Below are 24,031 nucleotides of genomic sequence, written 5' to 3'. Positions count from 1 at the left end.
TTGTTTGTTTCCCTCTTCATCTAAAATATCTTCCCCTTTCTCCTCTCAAATGATTCTCTGGTTGTCCCTTGTTTTAGCTTTTAGCTTTTTGAAATCGAATTCCTATATTGTCTCCCACAAAAATAGGAACTTTTTTACTTTGTCCCAATCGGTCAGGTTTAAACTAAATGTATTCCCCCCACCCTTCCTCTCCCTCTCTCTCTTTCTCGCTTACTGTCACTTTTTGTTGAATAGTCGGTTCTAATTTTATGAGAAAATTACTTTAAAGAAAAAAATTGCAAGCTTTGAGAATGAAACAGTATCTTTTTGTTATCATTATCTTTTTAAATGTTGATATTTTACATCAAGTATATTTGTTCATTTGTTTGATGTGATATTTAATGATTTGGAGGTAATAGAGATTTGAATGTGAATTAGGATTTGTGTCTATAACACTACATTGCTGTGATGTAGCATGAAACTAATTGAGTTATCACAAGCATCAAGCACCTTAGTGAACTTTTTACCCTTATTATATACTTAAAATGTACTTTGCTTGTCCCCAAACCTGCAACTTAGCTTGCCCTGTTTCATAGGGCAGGCGCCTTTATATCTCTCTCTCCCCTCCACCTGCCCTCCTACCACAAACCAGCCAAATTATCCTGATAATGATCCCGCTATTAAAACATTTTTCACCCATTACCTGTCGTTTTCCTGCCCACTAATGACTGACTCACGGCAGGCAGGCAGGAGATTCGTGTTCGAAAACTACTTCCATCGTCACATCCCAGGTGATAACACAAACCATCCCTGTCAGAAAATGGGTGGCCAATTTGGGGTGACGTTAAGAGTAGTGATTCACCATGTGTTATGTCTTCTTTTCTGTCAGTAATGATGCTGCCTTTTTTTATGATTCACTATGTTTAATAACTGCCTTTTTCTTGATAATGATAGTACCTCATATTTTCTTCTGCATCAGGAATTATGTCATTAGAACAGTTTTAAATAAGAATACATTTATTTTTTCAACTTCACACAATATTTTTCTATTCAAGTTCACATTTTTTATTATTATTCCTTTTATTCATCATAAATAAAGAAAAGGTATCTTAGTCAGGTCTGTATCATTGCAAGGGGGGGGGGGTCATGTAAAGAATGTATTTCCAGTTGTTTGTCCTTTTTCAAGTCAATGCTCCTATTCACTTCGTTTTATAGGACTGCGGGTCTTAAGAAGGAAATTGCATTATCAAAATAACAAAGTCTTGAGATATTAATTGAAAATGAGTTGCTCAAGCAAATATAGCCTTTAGCTAATTAACTGCCCCCATTTCCAGACACAAATGGACCCTCGGCGCAATTTAGGAAATCTTTGAAAATCTTGAGATTTCCCTTGCCGCATGCTCCCCAATTCTCTATTCGTGACCGATCGCGGATAGCCTCGCCCACGAAACCTCCTCTGTCGGCGGCGCTGGTCGTGGGGGATTTGACGGGATGTTTTTTGGTGACTAACACCATGGTCATTTCTGGACTCTGTTCTTCTGCACAAAAGTGCCCCTCCCCCCTCAGATTACTGGAGTTTAGTACAGGATGTTCCATACAAAATAATCTTTTTCAAAACAATTAAAGAACTGAGTGTTTATGCCACCCTGAATTTGTGATGAAGACATATGATATCATGTTCCTTTGTCAGTTCTCCCTCAGAACAAAACTGGAAAAAATGAATTTGTGTTTGTTTGCTTTTATATATATATGGATCATTTTGTATATAATGATAATTTCTGTTATCTATTTATCAGAACTAACTTTATATCTACCTTAGATAACAAAGGAAAAGTGCTATGATTCATATTAACTTTTTACTTACTGAAGTAACTTATATATCTTAGGTGTTTAAAACTAATAAGGAACTTCTTTTGTTTTTTCCAATCTCCCCACCACCCTTATTTGAAACCCAATGTTTGTTTCATAAATTAGGTAGACAAAAGAAAGGTTGCCCTTTTAATTGTATCATTGTGCCCCACTTCAAATCTAAAACCCTTTCTCTTTTTCATTTGTTAGTGGGGGGGGGCGTGGTGGTCCATTGCATGTCATTTACAATAAATTAGGAACTGACATTATGATAACATTTTGCTTTTGCTTTTATTTGTCAGAAAATGTTCAAACTTGTGCACCCCCCCCCCCCCCCCATACCGATTGTTTGATTCGCTCGTGACTCGGCCTACAGCTAATGGATTAGGATTGTCAGAATTAATTCCGAAATATGTCTCCTTTTCCCTGAATGTTCTGCAGCCAAGCATGAACCAATTTGACACTTAGAAGGAAGAGATTATGACGGGATGCGAACATTATGATATCAGTTTCACATTATTCAAGCATGCACCAAAAGCCCACATGGGCTCTACTGTAATCCAAGTGGTTCTCATTTCAATGTCTGTATTTTGATCCAGGTTCACACAATGGAACGTTTAATTTAAGTTTAATTCATGGTTGTAAACTGATTTATTAAAGCATGCACAGAAAGCCTGCGTGGCCTCTACCATAATTCAAGTGGTTCTTATTGCTTTGTCTGTATTTTTAGCCAGGTTCACACGACGGACCGTTTAATATAAGTTTAATTCCTGGTTTGAGGTTATAATGTAGTGTTACAAGGATCATGTGGATGCAGGATACACTTGTTTTTAAAGAAAATCCTTACTCAGAGTTTTTAACCAAAATCGATCTTATGGTTAATGCGAAAAATACTAACAAGGGGCCGGGGTCCCAACTCGATGTTATGTGCAGTGTGGACATCATTAACTTAAGTGTTTTGCCAGTTTGTAGTTCTAAAATATGCTTACCTAACTTGTGTTTCAAAACTTTTAACAGACATTGTTTTACAGCTGTATGAAACTTCATGTTTGCTAGTGGGTCTTGTTGAAAACATCAATGTTTCAAAAACTCTGAGTTTAAAACTATGACGGTGGCATGCGAACAGGGCTATTGATAGTAAGTTGAGCTGCATAGTTATTAATGGCTTAAAGCTGTCTGCTCCGTTGGCCTATATGTCAGTCTGAATATTCAATTGCGACAGTTGTTTTAATTAGTGCAGGCTGTGTTTAGCCCAAGACTGTGATTATTTTGGGTTCCTTTTCCTGCTTTGCGCTCTCGTTGTCGTTTCTCTGTCCTTGGCCGAGACATGCTTGACCGGCTGCTTGACCAACCACAATGGACGTGTCAATGCCAAAGGGTCAAGCCTGATCCAAATTGAAAATGATTTCATGCAGAAATTATAAAAATATCATCAACCTCTTCTTTTCAATAGCAGGAGAGTGTCTTCCTTTGAAAAGTTTTTTCTTAATTTTCCTTGTCTTTTCCCTCATTTCTGTATAGAATATCTGTTATTTATAGATGGTTTTTCAATTGTTGTAATGTTTTATTTCATAATTTTAAGCATAAGAGTGTAGTGGTTTATTAAAAATTCCTAAAACACAATGGCAACTTCACAAACATTTGAGGGGGAGATTAGTATAATGTATGAGAGCCCCCCCCCCCCTCCCCCTCCCAGTACTGCCCAACCCCAATTTCTTTCTTTCCTTTCATAATAATATAGGCCTCACTATTGAACCCTACATCATTTCTCCGCTAAGAGCCAGAAAGGCATTATACTTCTTCACAGAATTAGTTAATCCCCTTCTTGCAATTGACAGACAATACGTCCCAAGCCAGGCCTGCGTCCTTAAGGCTTTTTAGTCATATAATTTTTCATAGAACTTAGCTTCTTGCTCTCAAGAGACAATACACTATGTCCCAAGCCAGGGCTACCCTTGATTTCTTCGCAAATTCACTTTAACCCCCCAATTTGCAAGGTAACCTGAAAGAAAAAAATCAAATCAAGTCTTTACCAAGACTCCAGACATCAATTCAGTCATGACTAAAGCACCAACAAAAGAGGGAAAAGGGGGAAGGGGCTGGGCCTCAAATTTAGCCTAAACACCTAGTTTTACGTCTAGACTTCTTTCATCTGTTCCGTCATTTGATTTTCCTTTCTTTGTATTCTTTTTGCCATGCTGTATTGTTTATGGTATATTCTGACAAGTATTGATGTAGTTTGTGTTTTATTTTCTTGTGAGCAGGGGAGGGGTTAAAAAGAAAAGCATTTGAAAGTCAAGTTAATGAACCTCTACACCACAGTGGTACAGCATTATTATGAAATAAATGTAGTTATGAACATAATTATGAACATAATTATGACCATTTTTCACCATGAAGGCTAGATTGTGTAAAATTGACCTACAGCAAACTATACCTGACATTCTATAGGTTATGGTAAAGAAATATGAAAAACAGAAAAGGCTTACATAGAACCCTGAGTATGGAACCCAGTCTGTCCAACATATGTCAACTTGTCTACTCAACAAGTAATGTTCATGTTAACTGAGATTGTATTAGAACTGCAATATCTATTTGTAGTCGTAATATATGAACCTCATATTTTAAATACAGTATAGCGACACTAACCCCTTACTGTAAATTAAGAGCAAAACATCTTTTGATGATTGGTACACTTCAAAAGCTTCATTTTTTCCAAACTTTCCATTTTCTCCCAAATAATTTCCCCTCATTCATGCTCGGACATTCTGGCCATGAAGGCCATAGTGTAATGACCTCATGGGAGAGGTAATTCTCAGAGGAAAGGCTAGTATTAGATACTTCCTTGGACGAGGGGATAAAAACCTATTGGTCATCCATCCTGGTTACTAGCCTCGCTGACCACGAGGGCACTATTCGTATGAAATGTTACCAATAGGGCTGTCCTTCATCAGCTCGAGATTGCCAAATATCTCGCTATTTCAACTATCCCGATCACAGATTATCCAGTTAGTTGGCGTCTTCATCAGCCCGAGGTTGCAATTAGCGACCAACCCGAAGACTCGCACTATGGGCAAACGCTGAGCAAAATATCTCTAACTATAATTTCTCAAGTTTCAAGGTCGAATCTCGAGCTGATGAAGACGCGATTTGTAACTTGGGGATTATTTCCCAAATTAAAAATAGCGAGCTATTTGGCAATCTCAAGCTGATGGAGACACGCCTAGTGATACAACAAATATGTAATTTTGTTTTCATTGAAGCCTGAAACTTTCATAAAATGTTAACCTGTTAACTACTTTGTATGAAATTGCTGAAATGTTAGCAACAAATCCATTTTTACCCATCCAAGCCCGAAACTCTCATGAAATCTTAAAGACCGTCACCACTACTGGGCAAGAAGGGATTAGACCACACAGCGAGCCATCGAGGTCACTGTGACAGGTGGCTATCTCATTAACTCAGCTCTCATTTAACATGAGAATAAGAGGATCATGGGGGACCAACAGGCACCGATTGGGGAAGTTTTCTATATAGAGGGAGCAAGTAGCTACAAGTATGGCAGTGTGCCTTTAACCTGCTGACTACTGAATTCCCTCATTAACAAAATATAGGTTTTATAGTATACAGGAATAACTCAGTTCTGGGGGGGGGGGGTGTTTCATAAAGCTGTGTGTAAAGTTACGAATAACTTTACAAATAATTTGAATATGCAACGCCAAATGGGATGCCCAAAATTTTTCCTGACATTTTAACAAAGTGTGACTGTTTTTCCCATTAAATATCAATTAAATTGTAGCCAAAAATACACTTTGTATTAGGTTAATCTACATCTGCATATTTCAACTTTAGCTGATGTAATTTAAAGGGTTTGAGAATCCCATTTGCCTCTTAATTTGTAAAGTCATGCATAACTTTACGTACAGCTTTATGAAACACCCCCCTCGTACGCAAAAGGTTAAATAGAACCTCTTTTGTGACAGAATCTTTCAGGAAGTTTGACATTTTAATGTTGTAATCTAATCATTTCCCAGCATGAGAAACTCTTTGTTTTATCTTGACTGCTTGTGAAGTTCACAAAAGTGTCTGGTTTTAAAGTACCCATGAAGATGGAAACAAGAGAATATAACTGCACTGTGAACATTTGTTTTTCTACTTACTGGTAGTTGGTAGATCATTAACAAAAAGGTGGAGTCAAAATTTCAGATTCAGGAATTTAAAAGCAGTAACATAAATAAGCTCACCAATATTAAGACAATGTAGAGTAGTACCATGTATCTGACGCAATGCATGTATACGGTTGTTACAATACCACTAATTGTAAAGATTTTATAGACCAATGTATTAATTTGATTCAAATTGTAAAATCCATAATATTTTACTGTTAGTTTTCCTTGACAGATATTTCTTTTTCAGTAATATTATTTGGCTCTGGGCTGAGGTGGTATGCAACAAAAGACAATCCAGTAAGTATCAAAACAGACATTTCTCTTTATATTTTTTTTGGTTTCAGCTCTTTTAACAGTTAAACCCATATTTTACTGCAATTTAAGACCAATGCTGGGCTTAAGCTATTGATCATTTTTTTTCTCCAAAGTTTTCTTTTGTTAAACTTGATTTTTAGGCCCAGGGTTGGGTTTAACTGACTCAGTAAAATATGGAACTTAGACTTGATAAATATATAAATAATTAGAATTGTATTGAATCATATGCATCACTTCGCTAGATTGATTTGTGGCAAAATCGCTTTGTGAATCTGCTTTTGTGTCAAAATGTATTATTCAGTATCCATTTCTTCATTGTAAAATCACTCAGTGAGATTGATTTCGAGACAAAATCACTTTGTGAGATTGATTTAATTACAAAAGAATTATTTGGAGTGATTTTTTTTTTACGTAATCGGACATGTGTCACATGCATGGTGCCCTGTATGTGTATGGGTATGTGTTCAATGGTTGAGAGAGGGTCCAGCCATTTAGGGGGCCCATGGTGTCTTGGTAGAGGGGGGGGGGGGGAGGGGCACTGATTTTACAAGGTAAAGTATGAGAGGATAATGACTTTGAGTGAGGGGAGAGTAGGAGGCATTGGAAAGGAATCATACATCTACATCTATCACCTTCGTGTCATGTTGTCTTAGCCCACTTCCTTTTCCTCTCCTTCCTTAGTCTCTTTAAGGGCAAGTACTTGAATAGGTAGACTATAGATGTAATAAACTAACCAATATCTCCTAAAACTCAAATAATTAGTCCTCTTTTTTTCACAAATGATTCTTAGTCACCATCTCAAATTCTTGCACAGTGACTGATTGAAATAACTAATATGACTGTTGAATTGATGATCCATCCATGCAGATAGGTTGTTCTTTACTCTACACTATAGTGATATACCCAGGGGGTTACAAGTTTCTTGATTTTATTGCATTATCCTCACCACAAACAAGTGATGTTTGCAAGCTCTCCTTGTGTTTGTAATCCAGGGTGTAAATAGGTATTGTGAGCTTTGTTTAAAGTGAGTCAAGATGTGCATTGTGATATCATTGTAGCTAAAGAACAAGAGATAAATGGGGGGGGGGGGAGAGTGGTGGCTTGAGTATTCTATATGTTGTGCATTCCAACTGGTGCTTTATTCGTCATGGGGGATGGCAATAATCATAATCATTAATATCATTTGCTATGTGTATTAAAGTATAAATGAAATGTGAGACCTCTTCAAAGTGACTCTGTAACATTGTCTCAGATTCTAAAACAAAATCTTGGATTTAGCTCGTGTTGGAATCATAATTATAAACCTTTAGGTCAGTCAGGAACCCCATAACTTTTACGAGTCGATCGTCTGTCTGATTATCAACATATTTATGATTGGAAATTGAAACTAAATTTTGCGTTTTTCTAACGGTTTTCATAACACTACAGTCTATTGGGGAAAATGAGTATGGTTAAACCGGTCACTCAAAGATTTTTACTTTGTTGAGGCACTTCTTGATCATTTTGAAGCGCAATTTTTTTAGGGCATTGATATCACAGACACTGATAACACGTAGGGCCATGCATCTCAGACTAAACAGTGCTAAAGATAAACTTGAGTTGTGGTAAAAAAAGAAAATTAATTCTCACAGAATCTAACGAAACTTACACTGAATGTTCAAGATTACAAATAAATGTCATGTGCCAAACAATTCTGAAGAAAATGTATACTGGCTGAGTAATGAGCATAGAAAGATAAGGAAATCAGGGTAGTACTGGCCCCGACACCATGTGTGTTGTCCCATATACATCTTTCTGTGTAAGTGATTGTTACTTTACCAAGACTCTGCCAAATTTATGATGATTTTGATGAATCCAGAACCTTGCATTACACACCATTACTTACATGCTATGTGATCAACTTTTCTGATCCATTCCACACCTTTTCTTTCACAATGTAATCGCATTACCAGAACTCAAGTTTATCTTTAAACGATACCTTTAAAGGCTTTGATGGCTTTGTTTAATTCCCTAATTGGAAGAAGCTTGCATAGGCTTAATTCTTTATTAACGACATTAGATTAGGCTCCTCTCTTTGAACAGGTGGAAATATCTGAGGCCCTATTCAGACCAGAGGAAAAACTTGTATAAAGAAACGTCATATAAATACTCAACATATAGCAGAAGGAGCATTCACACTTGAAAAGGTTTACCGATATTGTACAAAAGGATCATTATTTACAGAAACTAGTTGTCAGTTTAACGTGAAAATGACCAATACAGAGTACACTCTCTAATGACAAGTCCTTCCCAGTTATATGGTTTTTGTACGAGATAAAGTTTAGATGTGAATGGGGCTCTGATTCTCCATTGAGTTTTCGTTCAAATCAATGCTCAAAAATACCTTTTTCTATTGACGTTCCATTAAACGATATTTCATTTTACGATCCCCACATGAAAAAAATGAAGAAAACATACTTGTCAATCATATAGCTTTGACCTTTTTGTATACCGGTAGCTACACAGTTTTCATATACATAATGTATGTATATGGAATTGTATGTGGTCTAAATGGGGGCGATTGAAAATGAGAGAAGTAATAAACACCGGACGATCGTTTCCTGGATATCTCCGAGGGCTTTGAAATCGTGGAGTCAAGCAGCTGTTCCCCAGAGGATATGTATCATATCATTGATAATCGTTCGGGGTGGTCGCAGCCACTGGTTATCCCCCCTTAATTAATTCAATTTTCTCAAATTGTCCAGCTCGCTCACTGCGAGATCTCCGTGGTTGAAGGGATGGGTTTTAGGGGTGAACTTGGATTAAGACCTTTCTCCTTTCAGGGGGGGGGGGGGGGGGCAGACTTTTCATTTGGAAGATAGATATCATTTCTAGGGGGGGGGTGTTATTTTTACCCTTTTTTGGGGGGGGGGTGGGGGTTGTAGATCTAATTGGGTCTTTAGTTTTAAATATGCAGTCTCATGTATGCAAATTTGAGTTTTGCCTTTTCAAGGAATATGATTTTCAAGCAATTTGTGTTAGTTTGTCAATAGCTTTATTTTTCTTTAATCAGTCCTGCTGATGCTACCTCTTTCTCTATCATTATTTTAAGATTCTTATTTTCTGGTAATTTTGTCCATGTCTATTTCTTGTATCTCTCTCTCTCTCTCTCTCTCTCTCTTCTTCTTCTTCTTTTTCTCCCTCCCTCCCTCTTTCTCTCTCTCTCTCTTTATCTCTATCTCTCTCTTTCTCTCTCTCTTTTTTCTCTTTCTCTTACTCACCCATGCTACCTTCTCTCATCCTCACCTTCATACACTCTCTCCCCTTCTCTTTCTCTCCGCACTTTTCAGCCTCTTTCTACCTTTCTTCTATTTACAAAATCATTGTACCCTTTCTTATCTCTCATTTACTCTATTTTCTCTATTCTTTTAGATGACAGGATGTTTCTTCTATAAGTCTCTCTTTCTCTTTCATCTCTCCCTTCTCTATTTTCTATCTTTCATCTTTCTCCTCTTTCTCTCTCTCTTTCTCTCATATCTTATCTCTTCCCTCTCTCCCCCTGTCCACACACAACATTTTCCGTGATTAGCTATACCGTTTCGCGATAGTGATACCGTTTCGCGATAGTTTTACGATGAAATTGTATGTGTGGACGCTCACTAACGATACGTCATATAACGAAACTAGTCTAACGAAACGCAGGTTTGGGCATCGTTTCGAACTGAAACTCAATAAAGAATCACGCCTAATCACGAATGTGTTGTGTGTGGACAGGGGGAGTGTAACTAGTGTAACTAACTGGGCGGGGCTTAACATGACCTGGAGCGAAAGGAGACCAGACTGTAGAGTTTCAGGATTACTTTCTTCTGTTTATGGACATCCTTGAATTTATACGATGATTATTTATATGACGTTTCTTGTGTGTGGACACTTTGAAATGTATACTATGATTCTTTGTACGACGTTTCGTTATAGAGTTTCGGGATAAATTGTTTTGTGTGTGGACACGCTGTCTGTCATCTCTTTTATATCTCTTCTCTCTCCGTCTTGCTTTCTCTCTGTACTTATCTCTCTATGGCTCCTTGCACTCTCAGTTTCCCTTTCAGAGTTTGTTCTTTCTCTCCCCCACCCATCCAAAAAGTACCTCATCTTCCTAGCGCCATTTTTTAAGATCTAAGGATGTTCCTCAAGTGTTCCTTCCTCCTATTATCTCAAAAAGCTCATCATGTGTCCATGTGAATTTCATGTTCTCCTTATACCAGCTGTCACAGTGTTATTGCCAAATCATGTAAAAACAAAGCAAATTCAATTTTACACTTCAAAATTATCTAGGTACCAAATTGTTACATCCCAGAGATTTTTTGAGGATACTTCCCATACCTTGTATTCTCTGTCGGTGCTAAGTTGATATGCAGTGGCAGGAAATTCTTAAATTGACCTTTTTGAAAGAAAGGCGCTTATGATTTGGGAACAAAACCGATAATAGCTCGGCCGAGGAAATTGGGAACAAGTGGAGGAAGTTGAGAATGGAAATCTGTGTTGATATGCTGCGAAGTTCCAGGGCTTTTGGAAGGTAATTGATTTAGAAGTGGCTATCTTTAAATGAAGCCATAATTAGGGTAATGAAGTCATTGTTCAATTCACTTATGAGTGTTATGATTATCATGGTTATGTTGAGTTGGGGAGGGATAATTTTGTTTAGTTTGGCATCCGTTCTTAATCTGTATGCTTTTGTTCTGAGAGGGAAATTAATTTAGATTTGCCCGTAAAGTTATGATAACATTTTCTTGGCTCTGTTCATGATATGATTGTGACAATATGATTTATTCTTGACAGATAAAACTTATATCTTCTCGGAACATTATTATTCAATTAAGATTGATCAACGAAGTTTGATGGACCTTGTGGTAGATTAGCCTTGTGCTATTTTGTGATACAAGTTATCAAACAAAGACTACTGCTGATGTTGCTACTACTTCTAAGAAGATAAAAACTTCATTTATCAAGAATAAATCAAATTGTTACAATCATCTCTTGGAAAGAGTTCAGAAAAATTGATTACAACTTGCTGGGCAATAGTGCACATTGTATGAAGAAAGAGTGTTATTATAAAGGCATCAGTTTGAGGAAACATTAAAAACCATCCTTATGAATTACTGGTTTAAGATTAATGACTTTACATGTCAGTTTTGAAGGAGACAAGAGTTTCATGGTAAACTCGTTTGGTGTTCCTTCTAGATATATGTGCACTAAAACACATCCAAAATAATGGACTGAACATAAAATGTCTAGCATATGTTCTGAGACAAAAGCGAAACATTGTGAGATCATGTGGAATATTAAGTTTCATTTCAGTTTCCCTTTTTGCTTCCTGAACTAAAGCTTATCTGTAAGCAGTGAAACAGGGTTTTGTTGAAAAAAGTGTGTGTGTTTACAAGCCATTGTGAAAGTACGTACAGCAGGAAAACAAAGGATAGAACAACAGAAAGATGGCCTCTAAGGAATTTTGCTTCTCTACCAGTCCTTTCCATATTCCATACTGCATTTATATGTTTAAATGGTTATGATTAAATAATGAAATCTTGAATAACTTGAATTTTAACAGTTATCCCATGCATGCCAGATCATTAATTACACCCCCGCTTTCTGAAAAGGACTTTGTGGTCAGTGCCGCAATTAATAATTAGCCAGATTAGACCGACTCTGCGGCTCTGCCATAAAACAAGTATCTATGATAGGCCGCCATGCCCTTGGAATTCAATACCTTTAATTATTAAATCTACCTGTAGATCTAGCTAAAGACGAGGTACTTACGATAAGTGGACCAGCGTGTTGGGCGTAACTAAATACCATACACCTACCCAGATAGGCATTTATTATCTTTGTTGGTTATTGTAAAAATCTACTGAACCAAAAATGTAATTTTTAATTACTTGTGCCTGTCTTTACCCATTGTTTCAAGGGATCAATTATTCCAACTGAGTATAGCTAGCTCAAAATACAATAAGACCAATCTGAGCATAGTAACTAAAATATGTATGGGGGAGAGGGAGCACAAGTACATTGCCCTATACTTGTATATCTTTACCGGTAGTAATTAAATCTCAAAATTCTCATAGTTTTGTTCTCAATTTGCTATAGGGCATATACATGTTAATAAGTACCGGTATAGCTACATTATGGTAAGGAAATATACATGCACAGATCTCCCCCCCCCCCCCCCCCCCACCCCAGTCAAAATTTGTATCTGAATTTCCATTTTTTTAAAGGTTTTAAAAACACAAACAGAAGATTTTAGGCCAGTTTCCTTCCTTGAAAATTCAGCTAATGCATGATCTTCTGTTTGACGTTAGTCGGCGCCCTCTATGTCCCAAAAACTGAAAAGCTGCTGAGCTTGAATTGAGTCATGTAATTTTGTCACCTGTTATTCTTTGACAGAAGCATGAATATTAATTCAATCAATTGGATACAATAGACAGAAGGGATGGGATGCTGGACTGCAGTAGGACTCCGTCCCAGTTATATGATACACATCTTAGCCATGGTGTGTTTAGACTTCAGTAACATCGCGAAGTTTATGCTTCTTGAAGTTTCCTGTCAAGAAGTTTAAATAATTTTGTTTATATCTAAACCCGTTTACTCATATTACAGACATAGGCACTCAATTTATATGATATATCTTAGTCATGGTGTGTTTAGACTTCAGGAACATCCAGAAGTTTATGCTACTTGAAGTTTCCTGTCAAGAAGTTTAAATAATTTTGTTTATATCCTAAACCCGTTTACTCATATTACAGTCATTGGCACTCAATTTATACGATATATCTTAGCCCTGGTGTGTTAAGACTTTAGTAACATCGGGAGTTTATGCTTTGTGAAGTTTCCTTTTTTTAAGTTTCTTTTTGTTGAGTTTCTTTTTGTTGAGATGTTTCCCAACAAGAAGTTTAAAACATTCAAATAACCAGTCTGCTCAAATTATAGACATGTAGGCACTTCATTTGGAGTGGAATTTGGGTCATCTGGTTTATGTTTTTAACGATGATTTTTACACTGAAAATACTTTCTATGTTGTAATATGATTAAGCCTACATATTTAAAGATGGAAACTGGGTCATGTGACTAGTCTTCAAATAAAACAAATATATCATCTCTTACCAATGACTTTGATTAATTTTTTAAATAGTAGAGAATCCAATCAGAATTTTATTTAAAGATCTAATTAGACAAATATTTGTATAATGTATGAAATTTAAAATAAAATAAATGAAAGCTAGCATCATTATTGAGGTAAAACCTTGTAAATTTGCAACTTGATGAGTTGATTTTATTGCATGGTATTATTTATCACTTTTGCTTTTAAGAATCAAAAGCAAAATGGGCACAAGCTAGCGTGATGAGGGGTTCTTAAAATATATCAGGTCCAAAAGTAGATACAGTCTTCCTACATAGGTATATCAACTTCCAGTATGTTGGTACTTCAAAAAGTAGGGGGATAATAATGAAGTCTCAAAGAAACAAATTTGGAATTGCTTTCAGAAATGGCAAAAAATCTGGTCAATTTCATTCTTAAAAAGTTTGGCAGTAGGATGCCATCTTTAATACTGCATTCAGGAAAACTTGGCATGTGGAGACAATTGTTTGTTGGTTTTTTTTCTGATGTGGAAATGTGCCATATGTCTTCAAGGAAAAGGATGAGGGATGATGATTTGTGCTTAGTTCTGACACTTTTATGACGATTGATAAAGTCTGATCTTATCACTGTTGACATGTTGGTCTGTGTGTGGCTTCGTTTAACTTCCATTTTCTTCAAAATCATTGTTTTCAGTTGGCAATCTTTTTTTCCTCCCATTCACAAGAAACTATATTTTATTATTAGTTTCTTTTTCTTTTTAAATGGACGTTGTAATATTTTTCTCTGTCGATACTGGATGTATCTTTTTTGTCCTTGTTTTCCCTTCGTCTTTTTCCCCCTCATGATATTACTCATTGACCTCCTTTCCTTTCCTTGTTCCACTGACTTTTTCAATGTTTTAAAATACTCCCCCCCCCCCTCCCTTTTTTTTCTGTTGCGCACTGTCATTGTCTTCTTTTCTTATTCCTATTTTGTTTTTGTTTTTTCTTCTGTTTTTATAAATATTTGTCCTCTTCTTTTCTACAATTCCTCTGTCCTCTCCATTATATGCCTCTGCCTAACAAAGATGGTGCCAGAGGCATTATTCCTCTATATCTTTCTTTCATAATTTGTGTGAATCTTCATGTTCTTTTATTATTCTATCGATCCTCCTTGTTCCATCTTTTTCACCTTGTTTATTTCTCCTTTCAAACTTTTTCTTCTTTTTGTATACCTACATGCATCCAATGGATAACACATGAAACCATGTCACACTGCTAAATTGCCATCCTGGACCCCGTTTCACAAAACTTGTATAATCAGAGACAAATGACAGTTTTTGTTATAAGCTAGCGAAATCCTTGCTTTTGATTGGTTATCAGCACATTTGTCACTGCTTTTTGTCATTTGTCATTGAAAAAACGCTTTTTTGAAATGGGTCCCTGAACAATTCTTGCTAAGCAGGAGTAGCCAGTACAAGTTCATGTGAACTTGATGTTGTTTACTAGATCATGGACGCGTGAATTGCCTCGATAAACTAGGCGAAGGCCACATCCCATGTACAGTCAGGCAGGTGTCTGGCGTTTGTCCATAGTAACCTTGGATGAACACATTTTCTCTGACCTAGTGCCAAATAGAATGATCTAATAATACCTTAGTCACTCCATCAAACCGACATTAGACCGACCCCAAACCGACCAATTTTTGGCCATAGATGTACTCTCTAAAAACAATTGAGTGATCACGGACGTCACTCTTCTGGAGAGTGAAAATGTAGTGAAAATAGAGTGAACATTCACTCTTTTCTTCTTAGAGAGCACTCTAAAATCAATCGATATTCACTCCTGAACAAGTGATCACGGACGTACACTCCCAACACAATGAAAATAGAGTGAAATTCACTCTTTTTTTAGAGAGAGAGTAATGTAATCAGAGCCATCTATACACAGAGTTTGGCCAACTTGGTTTCATTGGGTCACAACATGGCGTATATTCTTTTGTTTTGTGCTTGCCCAACAAAGCAGTATTCACCATATTGTGTCCAACTCGAACCGGGTTGGCCAAACTCTCTGTATAGATGGCTCTGAATGTAATGATACAAGTACCCCCTCAATGGCCGGACCCATGGCTACGCCACTGGCATCATTGGTCTGTCACAAGTTATTCATTTGTTACATCCATGAGACCAAATAAAAAGCAGACGCTAGAGGCTGCCTTGTTATATTCAGCCTTTACAACCTCTTTCTGTGAGTTGTTAAAAAGGAAAGATTAAGAACAGAAGGATGAAGGTGAGAAAGAAAGGAGGACAGGGGAAGGAAACATAAAAGGAAGACGATACAACCCTCCCCCCCCCCCTTCCCTTATCCTCTTCTCACTAGATAACTTCGTTCTCGCATTTCATCCAATAAAAACAACTGCCCCCTCCCTTTCATAACCCCAGTGGCCCCTCGATAACTTGACCCATGGCTACGCCACTACTTAATCGGTCCGTCAAACGCTATCCCTTGATTATATCCACGAGACTTGGGTTGCATTTATCGACCAGATTTTTGGCTAGAATCAGGTTTCTCAAACGTCTTTCAGGCAAATTTAGAAGGTGATAAACGCAAAGCCTTTTGTAAAGGGCTTTAGATATGGGCATATCTAAAGACGCAAAAAGGTGTGTTTTGAATGTGACATACAGCCAGAATCACGTTTCTGAGAGATCGATAAACGCAAAGCTGTTTTGAACCTCACATACGAATAGGACCCCCCAGGTGTTGTGTACAAGCATGTGTGTGTGAAGTTGACCTCCGAGAAACTGTCTGCTTCCCGGGTCAAAACAGCTGGGCAGACACAAGGCCTTTATTTTGAATCGTGAAGGGACGATCAACGCGACATCCTGCAAATCACGATCGTATATAGTGGGGTATGATTGTGGGGTTTGATAGTGGGGTTCAATAGTGGGGTATGATATGTACATATCTAGTGGCAAGCACCGATAAACGCGCCCTAAATAGAACCTGACACTAGAGGCTGCCCTCTAACATTCAACTGTTCACCTTCAGACAAACCACCAGTCCAACAACACACAACAGATGCTTCTCTCTCTGCTCCAGCGTCAAAATTAATCTCATTTTCATATTTGTTCGACCGCCGACAGCTATCCAAATCAGGAGCTGTCGTGTGATGACATCTTAGATAATGCTGAATATTTTTTGCCAATTCATTGATTTTTGTTCACCTTTTGAGTCACAGAGGTGGCGCGATGGCTCAGTGGTAGAGCAGTGGTCTCGTAACCGGGAGGTCCCGAGTTCGAAACCAAGTCGATGCTCTATATAGTGCCCTTTGTTAAGGCATTCATCCTCATTACCAAGTCCCTGTGAGAGGACTTACAGCCGTTAGTCCCCTGGTTGCATATTAGTAAGCATATATATACACATGCTTTCTTAGAAACGTAGTATTAAGCACTGTACAAATGTGACTACTATTGTAATGTCATGAGCAATTTGTTTATTTCAATCTCTCTTTTTTTCCTCTTTCTCATTCTCTCTCTCTCCCTCTCCCACCCACAGGTATTACACTTTAGGCGGATCAGTGCAGCTTTTGAATGGATGCTCGTCGTCAAACTCAACGTGTACTTCATGACCTTCTCGCATGAGTTCCGTCACATCAAGCTCTTCACGCAGCTCCAGCACTGGCGAGGGAACCAGTGGGAGTCTATAGAGGGCAGCATAGGCACGGCCACGCCCGCCACGGAGTCGGTGAACGAGGACGACGTGGAGGTGAAGATCCAGTGCCTGGATAGAAAGAGCACGCAGCCCGGCACGAGATACGAAAAGCATACCTTGATTTGATGCATGTTGTAAAACGAATGCTGCATCGTGATTCAAATAGTATTATGTTAGTATTGGAAAATTTTCATCGTACAGTGTTGTAGTATTATAATGATTATCTTACTAGTTTGATCTGGTGATGATAAAAGCAGATTACAGCCTCGTTCACATATGCATCGGTAAACGATACTGTGTTCATATGATGAAGTAAAGCGTAGTACACTTCAAATGTCTGTATCTTGAATATAGCAAAGAGCTGAGTGAATAAGTGAAAAGCATAGGCCTTTTCTGCATGCAGTTGCCATCTTGTACACATAAAATAAACAGGCAGTTTTTCCGTATCATACGAAGCTCTAGGGTGGGCACATACAACCTGTGTTTCCTCTTTAAACCCCATTTAGAATACCTCAAATACACTAAAGAAACATGTTTCGTTTGATTGATATTTTTGCCCAAAATCTGAAGACACTTTTTAATTTATTTCATCATTTATTTTCTGCCGTTTGTTTGATTTTGTTTGTATTTTTGCTTGTCAGAATTATGGCAGTATTGAGCTCCCCGCCCCCCCCCCCCTCCCTCCCAAACCCCCGCCCCCACCCCCTGCTTTCAAAAATCCTGGACCCACCCTGGTCATGCTGATCTAATAATGATTATGTAATAATGGAATTATAACACGCTTTTTGTCTTGACCAAAATCTTTTAAACATATTTTTAATTTCACACTGCCTTCAAACAAAGAAATGCACAGTAGCCAACTTGTCATTCCCTTATCTGGGGTCAAGCTAACTCGAGCAGACAAGCACCAAAAATAGTAATTTTTACATCAATGCATGCCAGCTACAACTCTTTAGGTACTGTATGCGCAAGACTTCTGTTAGACTAGACAAAATTCTTTGCCCCCCCCCCCCCAAAAAAACAAAAAAACAAAATTAAAACAAAATATATATATATATGTATTTACAGTTCAGAGCCTGTGCAAGTATTAGTGTAAGCCCAGACCCTGCATTTTGAAAGAATAGTGTTTGTGCCCTCAAATTAAAGCATGAGGCATGAAAAACCAGCAATTTGTTTGTATTGTAGATGGTAGTTGATTGTATCGTGAGAAAAAACTGGTACTAGTAATTTTTTTTGTAAAATTATTTTGAAGAAGAAGACTTTAAAAATAGAACCGTTAAATAATTTGGTAAGCAAGAATTTACGATTCATTTCTTTAATAATAATGGTCTCATAACATTTGAGCAAAATGTGTTGAATCGGTGGGATTTTATCTGTAAAATTTTCCCTTTTTGTCCACAATAATGTCAATAAAAATGATGTTATGATTGAAAAAATAATTTTATTTAGAGTTGATTTTTTTCATCCCAATGACTGTAAGCAATGGGTTAAAAAAATTACCTTGCACATTTGTGATTTAGTGACCAAAGTTGTGTACTTTTCGCGCATACTTCTGTGTTTTTGGTATCATACAGATATTTACTCTTTTTTCCAGGAAAATGTAATTAAAACCCCCATTTTAATCAAAGTGTTTTTTCTTCTTCTCCATTCCTCAGGCAATACAGGTAAAAGGTAACATTATGATAAAAATCCCAGAGGACTGGGACAGAGGCTACTACTACACGGCCAGTAACAGAAACAGCTGGTCGTCGATGACCACCAAAGATCCCCCGTACATCATCGACAACCTCGACAATCTGGCCATGAAGAACGCCCTGTACAGCTCAATCATTTCATCGTCCTTCGCCAACATGGTGGTCGCCGATCTCTTCGAGCCGGGCTTGCCCGCGTCGCCGTACGACGAGGAATACAAGATATCCTTCTCCCACCCGGTCAGCTTCTCCGACTTCGAGGACAGCGGGTTTGTGGGTAATCGGCGGCACTCAGTACTGGATTCTACGCAGTTTCACAACGAGAAGAATGCGAGCGAGTTTACGCACTGGGCAACCTAGTGCACCAATCGATGTTGAATGGACCTTGTTCCTTTGCTCTGTTGAGAGCTACATGTAGTAGGCATTATTAAGCTCATATACAATGTAGTTTGACAGAGTTAAAGCTCTTCTGAAGCTCAGCCAAATTTCTCCTTGCTGTGTAGAGATACGACATGAATTTGATAGTGTGTTTTCTTTGATGTTTTAAACATGGTTAGGCTAAGATATATTCTGCAGTTGGGGAAAACCTCCCACCGGGCAGAAATACCATGAATTGTGTGTTTCCAGTACATGGTTAGGTTAAAAATTGCATGTGTAATCTGCAAAAAGAATTGCAAAAAAATCTTCAGTATAGACAAAAGTGCCATGAAGGAGATAACTGGCTCTCCGATGGGATTAAGGGAGTCCAAATTCACTTTGGGCTCTATACAGATGATATAATCATGAGCAAAGAGAGTAACAGATTTGATCTGTTCCTAGTATCAATGTTGGGTAGTCCCATTGCCAAGGTCTTGATGCTGAGACTTTAATTGTATTTTGTTTGCTTTTTAGGGTGTCGTTTTAAATGATATACAGGCAGATGTATAGTAGCACCAATATCCCTTTTTAAAGGCCAGTTTACTATTCCATATAAATTTGTGGATAATGTGAGTTATGAATTTCTTCCTAAAGCTCTCGGTGACCCCCAAACTTAACTCACTCTGGATACATTACTTGTTGCTATATCAGGCAAGCAATTTACAGCATTCAGGTCAAGAGCAACTTTGTATGTATTGGGTTCGCAACCTCTCAGGTCTTAAAGAGGAATAGCTGTTGCTATATCGGGCAAGTTTCCAGCAAGCTAACAGGTCATTGAGAGCAACTGCGATTTCAGAAGTATTCACAAATTCAAATACACAAGCAAACAGTTGTATTCTGAGTCATTATATTCCATGGCATTATACAAATATACACAGATTTACAAAACTCAATTAAGAGTGACAACAGTATTTTTATCGGTCAGTTCTTGACCCATTGTCTTTGTATGGGAACTGGAAGTGCCTTTGCCAAATAAACCTATGGCATGTGCTGCCCTCTATGGTCAATTACTGTAGTGGATGTAGCGAGAATTGAGTGTGACAACAAGATTTTGATGTTTTTAAGTTTTCCTCTACCTCATGCCCTAAAACAGTCTTCATTTTACAGAGAGTAGAGCATGATTTTTGCTTTGATTTTTATACAGTTCCCTTTTAAATCAGATCAGAAATGTATGATGTTCCGGGTACATTGTTTTTTTAATTCATAGGTATCGCAAGGATTATTTTATTACCACTGCCGTAGTTTAAGGTTAGAAGAACATTCAGTGTAAGGTAGCTTGGCCAAATGTGTCACAAAAAGAGACGTCTATAGATCCTCTAAGACAAGTGCATTATTGTAAAAAGTCGTAATTTTTGGCAAAGAGGGAGCATTGTATCATTGCGATATAGATCTGGTGAAGTTTATGAACCTCTATAACCTTCATTAGGCTAAATTATATTAAATTGTGTCCTTCACCACACGAATCATTTCTGTCTAACTTACCAGACTTTCTATTGGTCAACTAGCCTACTCAACGAGTTATTTTACTGTTTACTGAGAGATTAAACTTAAAAACTTAAAAATTTAAACTCCAATATCTCTTTGTAGAAGTAATATTTGGTGCTCATATTTTAGACATGGAACCCCTTACATCACAAGAAAAACATTTTTTAGTGATTGGTACACTTAAACTTATCCTTCAGATTTAGATTTATAAAAATTACAACTTTAGTTCACCGATTTTCACCAGCAGTTATGCCTTTTGCATTCCAGATGCATCTAATCACGCTGCATTTTGCTAAGCCATGTAACAAATTAACATCCCATGATCTAGGCCAGTTTAAGAAGTTGGCAATAATAAAAATGAAAATATTTCTTTTACATGGAAGTCATATACTCTGGGAACTAGAGGGATTTTAACATGAATGTTGCAATATGAATAATTAAGAATTTCTTAATTACCCAATTGAAATATATTGAGCTATTTACTTGAAATAATGAATTATGTCTGTGTCAAATTCTGAAATTTGGGATACTGGGGGTTAGTGAGACCAAAATATCTATTAGTTAAGTTGATGGGGTTTTATTTGGTGTGTTTATGCTTTCTTTGTTTTCCTTCTTTATCTTTCCTTGTTTCTCTTTAACTATTTTTTTGTCAGGTTAAATTTCTATTTGAGGTGAAGTTTTGAGGTGTTGCTGATTAGTTATCATTTTTTAACTCGATATGATACTTTGATTCAGCTGTACTAATGAAGCTCGACTAACTTCAGTCCCGTATACTTGCAGTTGTGTTTGCTGTTGTAAAAAAGTACAACAAACATTAAAACAAAATGTTGATTAATGTGTGAATGTACAAAATTGGTTCATGATCTGCTCCGAGCTAGAGGGCTATTAACTGCTCATTTACCACAAGGTTAAAGCTCTATTGGCTCTACACCAGATACATGATATTACGAATGATCTTAATTGCAGTACATCGACTGTTCTAAGTTTGTGGTACATTGATATGCAGGCAAAGGAAGTGAGGAATGTTTAATATTAGAAATACTATCACTTGGTGCCTTCTTACTCTAACTCAACTTTTATCTATGCCTGAAGTGTGATATACCACATGTGACTATCTCTCGCTCAAAGGGTCTTATCTCATTTGATGGTGATAAAGGTAACAAGGTGAAAAGCCTATACTATTTGTATGTATATATGTGCGTAGCTATAGAGATATATATTTATATCCACTATTTAATTGTATTTTAAACCAGAAATCAATGATCTATTTTCTTATATATCTTTTGTCTTCTTGTGGTATAACTCAATACCCTATAACACTATTCACTCTTGTATTTCTAGGAATATAGATGTTTTGCCTTATGTAATGTAAAATAGCAGATTATATGAATATATTGGAATCATGTTGAAAGAGGAATATATAGAGAGGGGTGAGTTTTATGGTGCAGATTTTTTTTCTGTATATAATGACGGTTAATGAAGGGAGAGAGCCCTGTTTGCATGGGGAAGGGAGGGGTGTCTTTTCAAACTAGGTGTACACCAATATATTTTTAAAGCCTCTCTGTACTAGTTTGGCCAGGAGGGATTAGACCTCCCACCATAGTCACTGACAGGTGGATATCTCATCAAATCAGCTCACAATCAACATAAGAAAAGGGGATCATGGGGGACCAATGGTCACCGATTAGGCATTGTTTGCTATATAGAGGGCGCAAGTAGCTATAAGGAGTGCAGTGGGGCTTTAAGTGATTGATTTTTTTTCCTTCCTATTCTAAAGGATCACTATTTCTTCTTCCTATTCTTCCCAATACACTTTTTTTAAATTAATCATCCTTTTTCATTGCAGCTTTTATTTTATTGATACGTATATAGTCGTTGCCAAAAGGAGGGAAAAAATGCTGTTTTTACATTTCTCAGATATTAATTGATGCTGTTTGCTTACTCGTAGACAAAATTAAATGTCTGAAGAAATTATATTGATGATCGCCCCCATGAGTGTCCTTATGCTTGTAAAATCTATGTGTGCTAGTTAATGAAGGCAAATGCCATTAATAGGATCATTTTGATGATTATGAATATTGATTATTCCATTATTGATCCTATCTGCAACTCTTCAATTGCAAGAGTGATTACCCATCTTTTGTTTTAACTCATTGTATCTATGTTTTATGATTGTTGAAGTGAAATGCTCATGTGCTGCAAAATCACACATATTGTTTTGCAAAATGGTTTTAGATGATTGAATGTAATTGCCACATTCTCTGTTTATTTGATGCTTTCGAAAATCATGTTAGATCAAGAGTTTTCTTCTTTAAAGGAAGTTTAAATGAGGTCCTTTGAATTTTTCACATTAAGCATGAAGCATGATGGCTCAGTGGTAGAGCAGTGTTCTTGTAACCGGGAGGTCCCGGGTAAGAAACCAAGTGGATGCACTAGTATTTATATGTAGCAGCAAGATGAGTCTGTGAAATTATGTGCACAATTTCAGATCAAAAGACTGGTTTTCTCTCTATAAGTGAAAATTAGAGCCCTCATTTTGTACACAACAAAAGGGATGAATGAAAAACTGCAAGTTGCAAAGTTCAAATTTGAAGACAAAAAAAATGAATGTGATTTTGCTAATAATTAGTATTTTGCCATCATACTTTTATGAAAGATTTCAATTACGATTTTTGACAACATCTTGGTCCTATTATAAGTTGTGAGATTTTCACTGTGCTAATCCCTGTGACGCCCTGGAAGTATATCAAGAAAATACTTACGAGAATCTAGCAATATCATTTTGAGTTCTCTAGGTGTCGTGCCCTCTTCCGTTTAGCCATTATCAGTTTTGTTCTGGTTTTATGTTGTGTTTGCTTTTTTTTAAAGGTGCATAAGATGGAAGAAATATTCATATGCATTATTTATCTTGTGCTAGACCAAAACTATATCATCTCATCGCATTATGTCTCCAGCTATACATTCCATGCCATATAAGCATTATTTTAACTATGTCTCTTATAATAGGACCATTTTTCTGTTTTGTGTAAAAGGTTTCTTTCGCTTGTTATCTTTGTTATCATACTTTTTATGATTATGTTCCTTGGTTTGTCTGCATTTATTTATAACCATGGCCATATTTGTATCATAATACATTTTCCCTAATATTTTCTTGTAAAAGGCATATATTCCAAGTTGCCTTATTTTGGATATATATATGCGCTCCTGTCATTTTACATTGTAGAACCATAATATCTTTCTAGTCTGTAGAGAAAATGTCTTGGAGGTGTGTCTTTAGGCTCTTTGAGTTTGGGAAGACTTATTTTACTGTATTTATCTTTACAGTAG

At 37.0% G+C, this 24,031-nt stretch overlaps 1 protein-coding gene across 2 annotated transcripts in view; it reads left to right on the top strand.

Moving 5' to 3' along the window:
• The window catches only part of LOC100892870 (DNA damage-regulated autophagy modulator protein 1), an 81,467-nt gene extending 59,131 nt beyond the window's left edge, over nt 1–22,336 (top strand). For both annotated transcript variants that reach the window (XM_011672191.2, XM_003725305.3), the window contains 3 exons: nt 6,244–6,293; nt 16,956–17,283; nt 18,767–22,336. In XM_011672191.2, coding sequence (XP_011670493.1) covers nt 6,244–6,293; nt 16,956–17,237 — 332 coding nt within the window. In that variant the 3' untranslated portion in view covers nt 17,238–17,283; nt 18,767–22,336. The remainder of the gene's footprint in view (nt 1–6,243; nt 6,294–16,955; nt 17,284–18,766) is intronic.
• Nucleotides 22,337–24,031: the final 1,695 nt, after the last annotated feature.

This window comes from Strongylocentrotus purpuratus, unplaced genomic scaffold, assembly GCF_000002235.5.
Source record: "Strongylocentrotus purpuratus isolate Spur 01 unplaced genomic scaffold, Spur_5.0 spur5_scaffold_18, whole genome shotgun sequence".
NCBI classification, from domain to species: Eukaryota; Metazoa; Echinodermata; class Echinoidea; order Camarodonta; family Strongylocentrotidae; genus Strongylocentrotus; species Strongylocentrotus purpuratus.
This window is presented reverse-complemented; position numbering and strand designations above follow the sequence as displayed.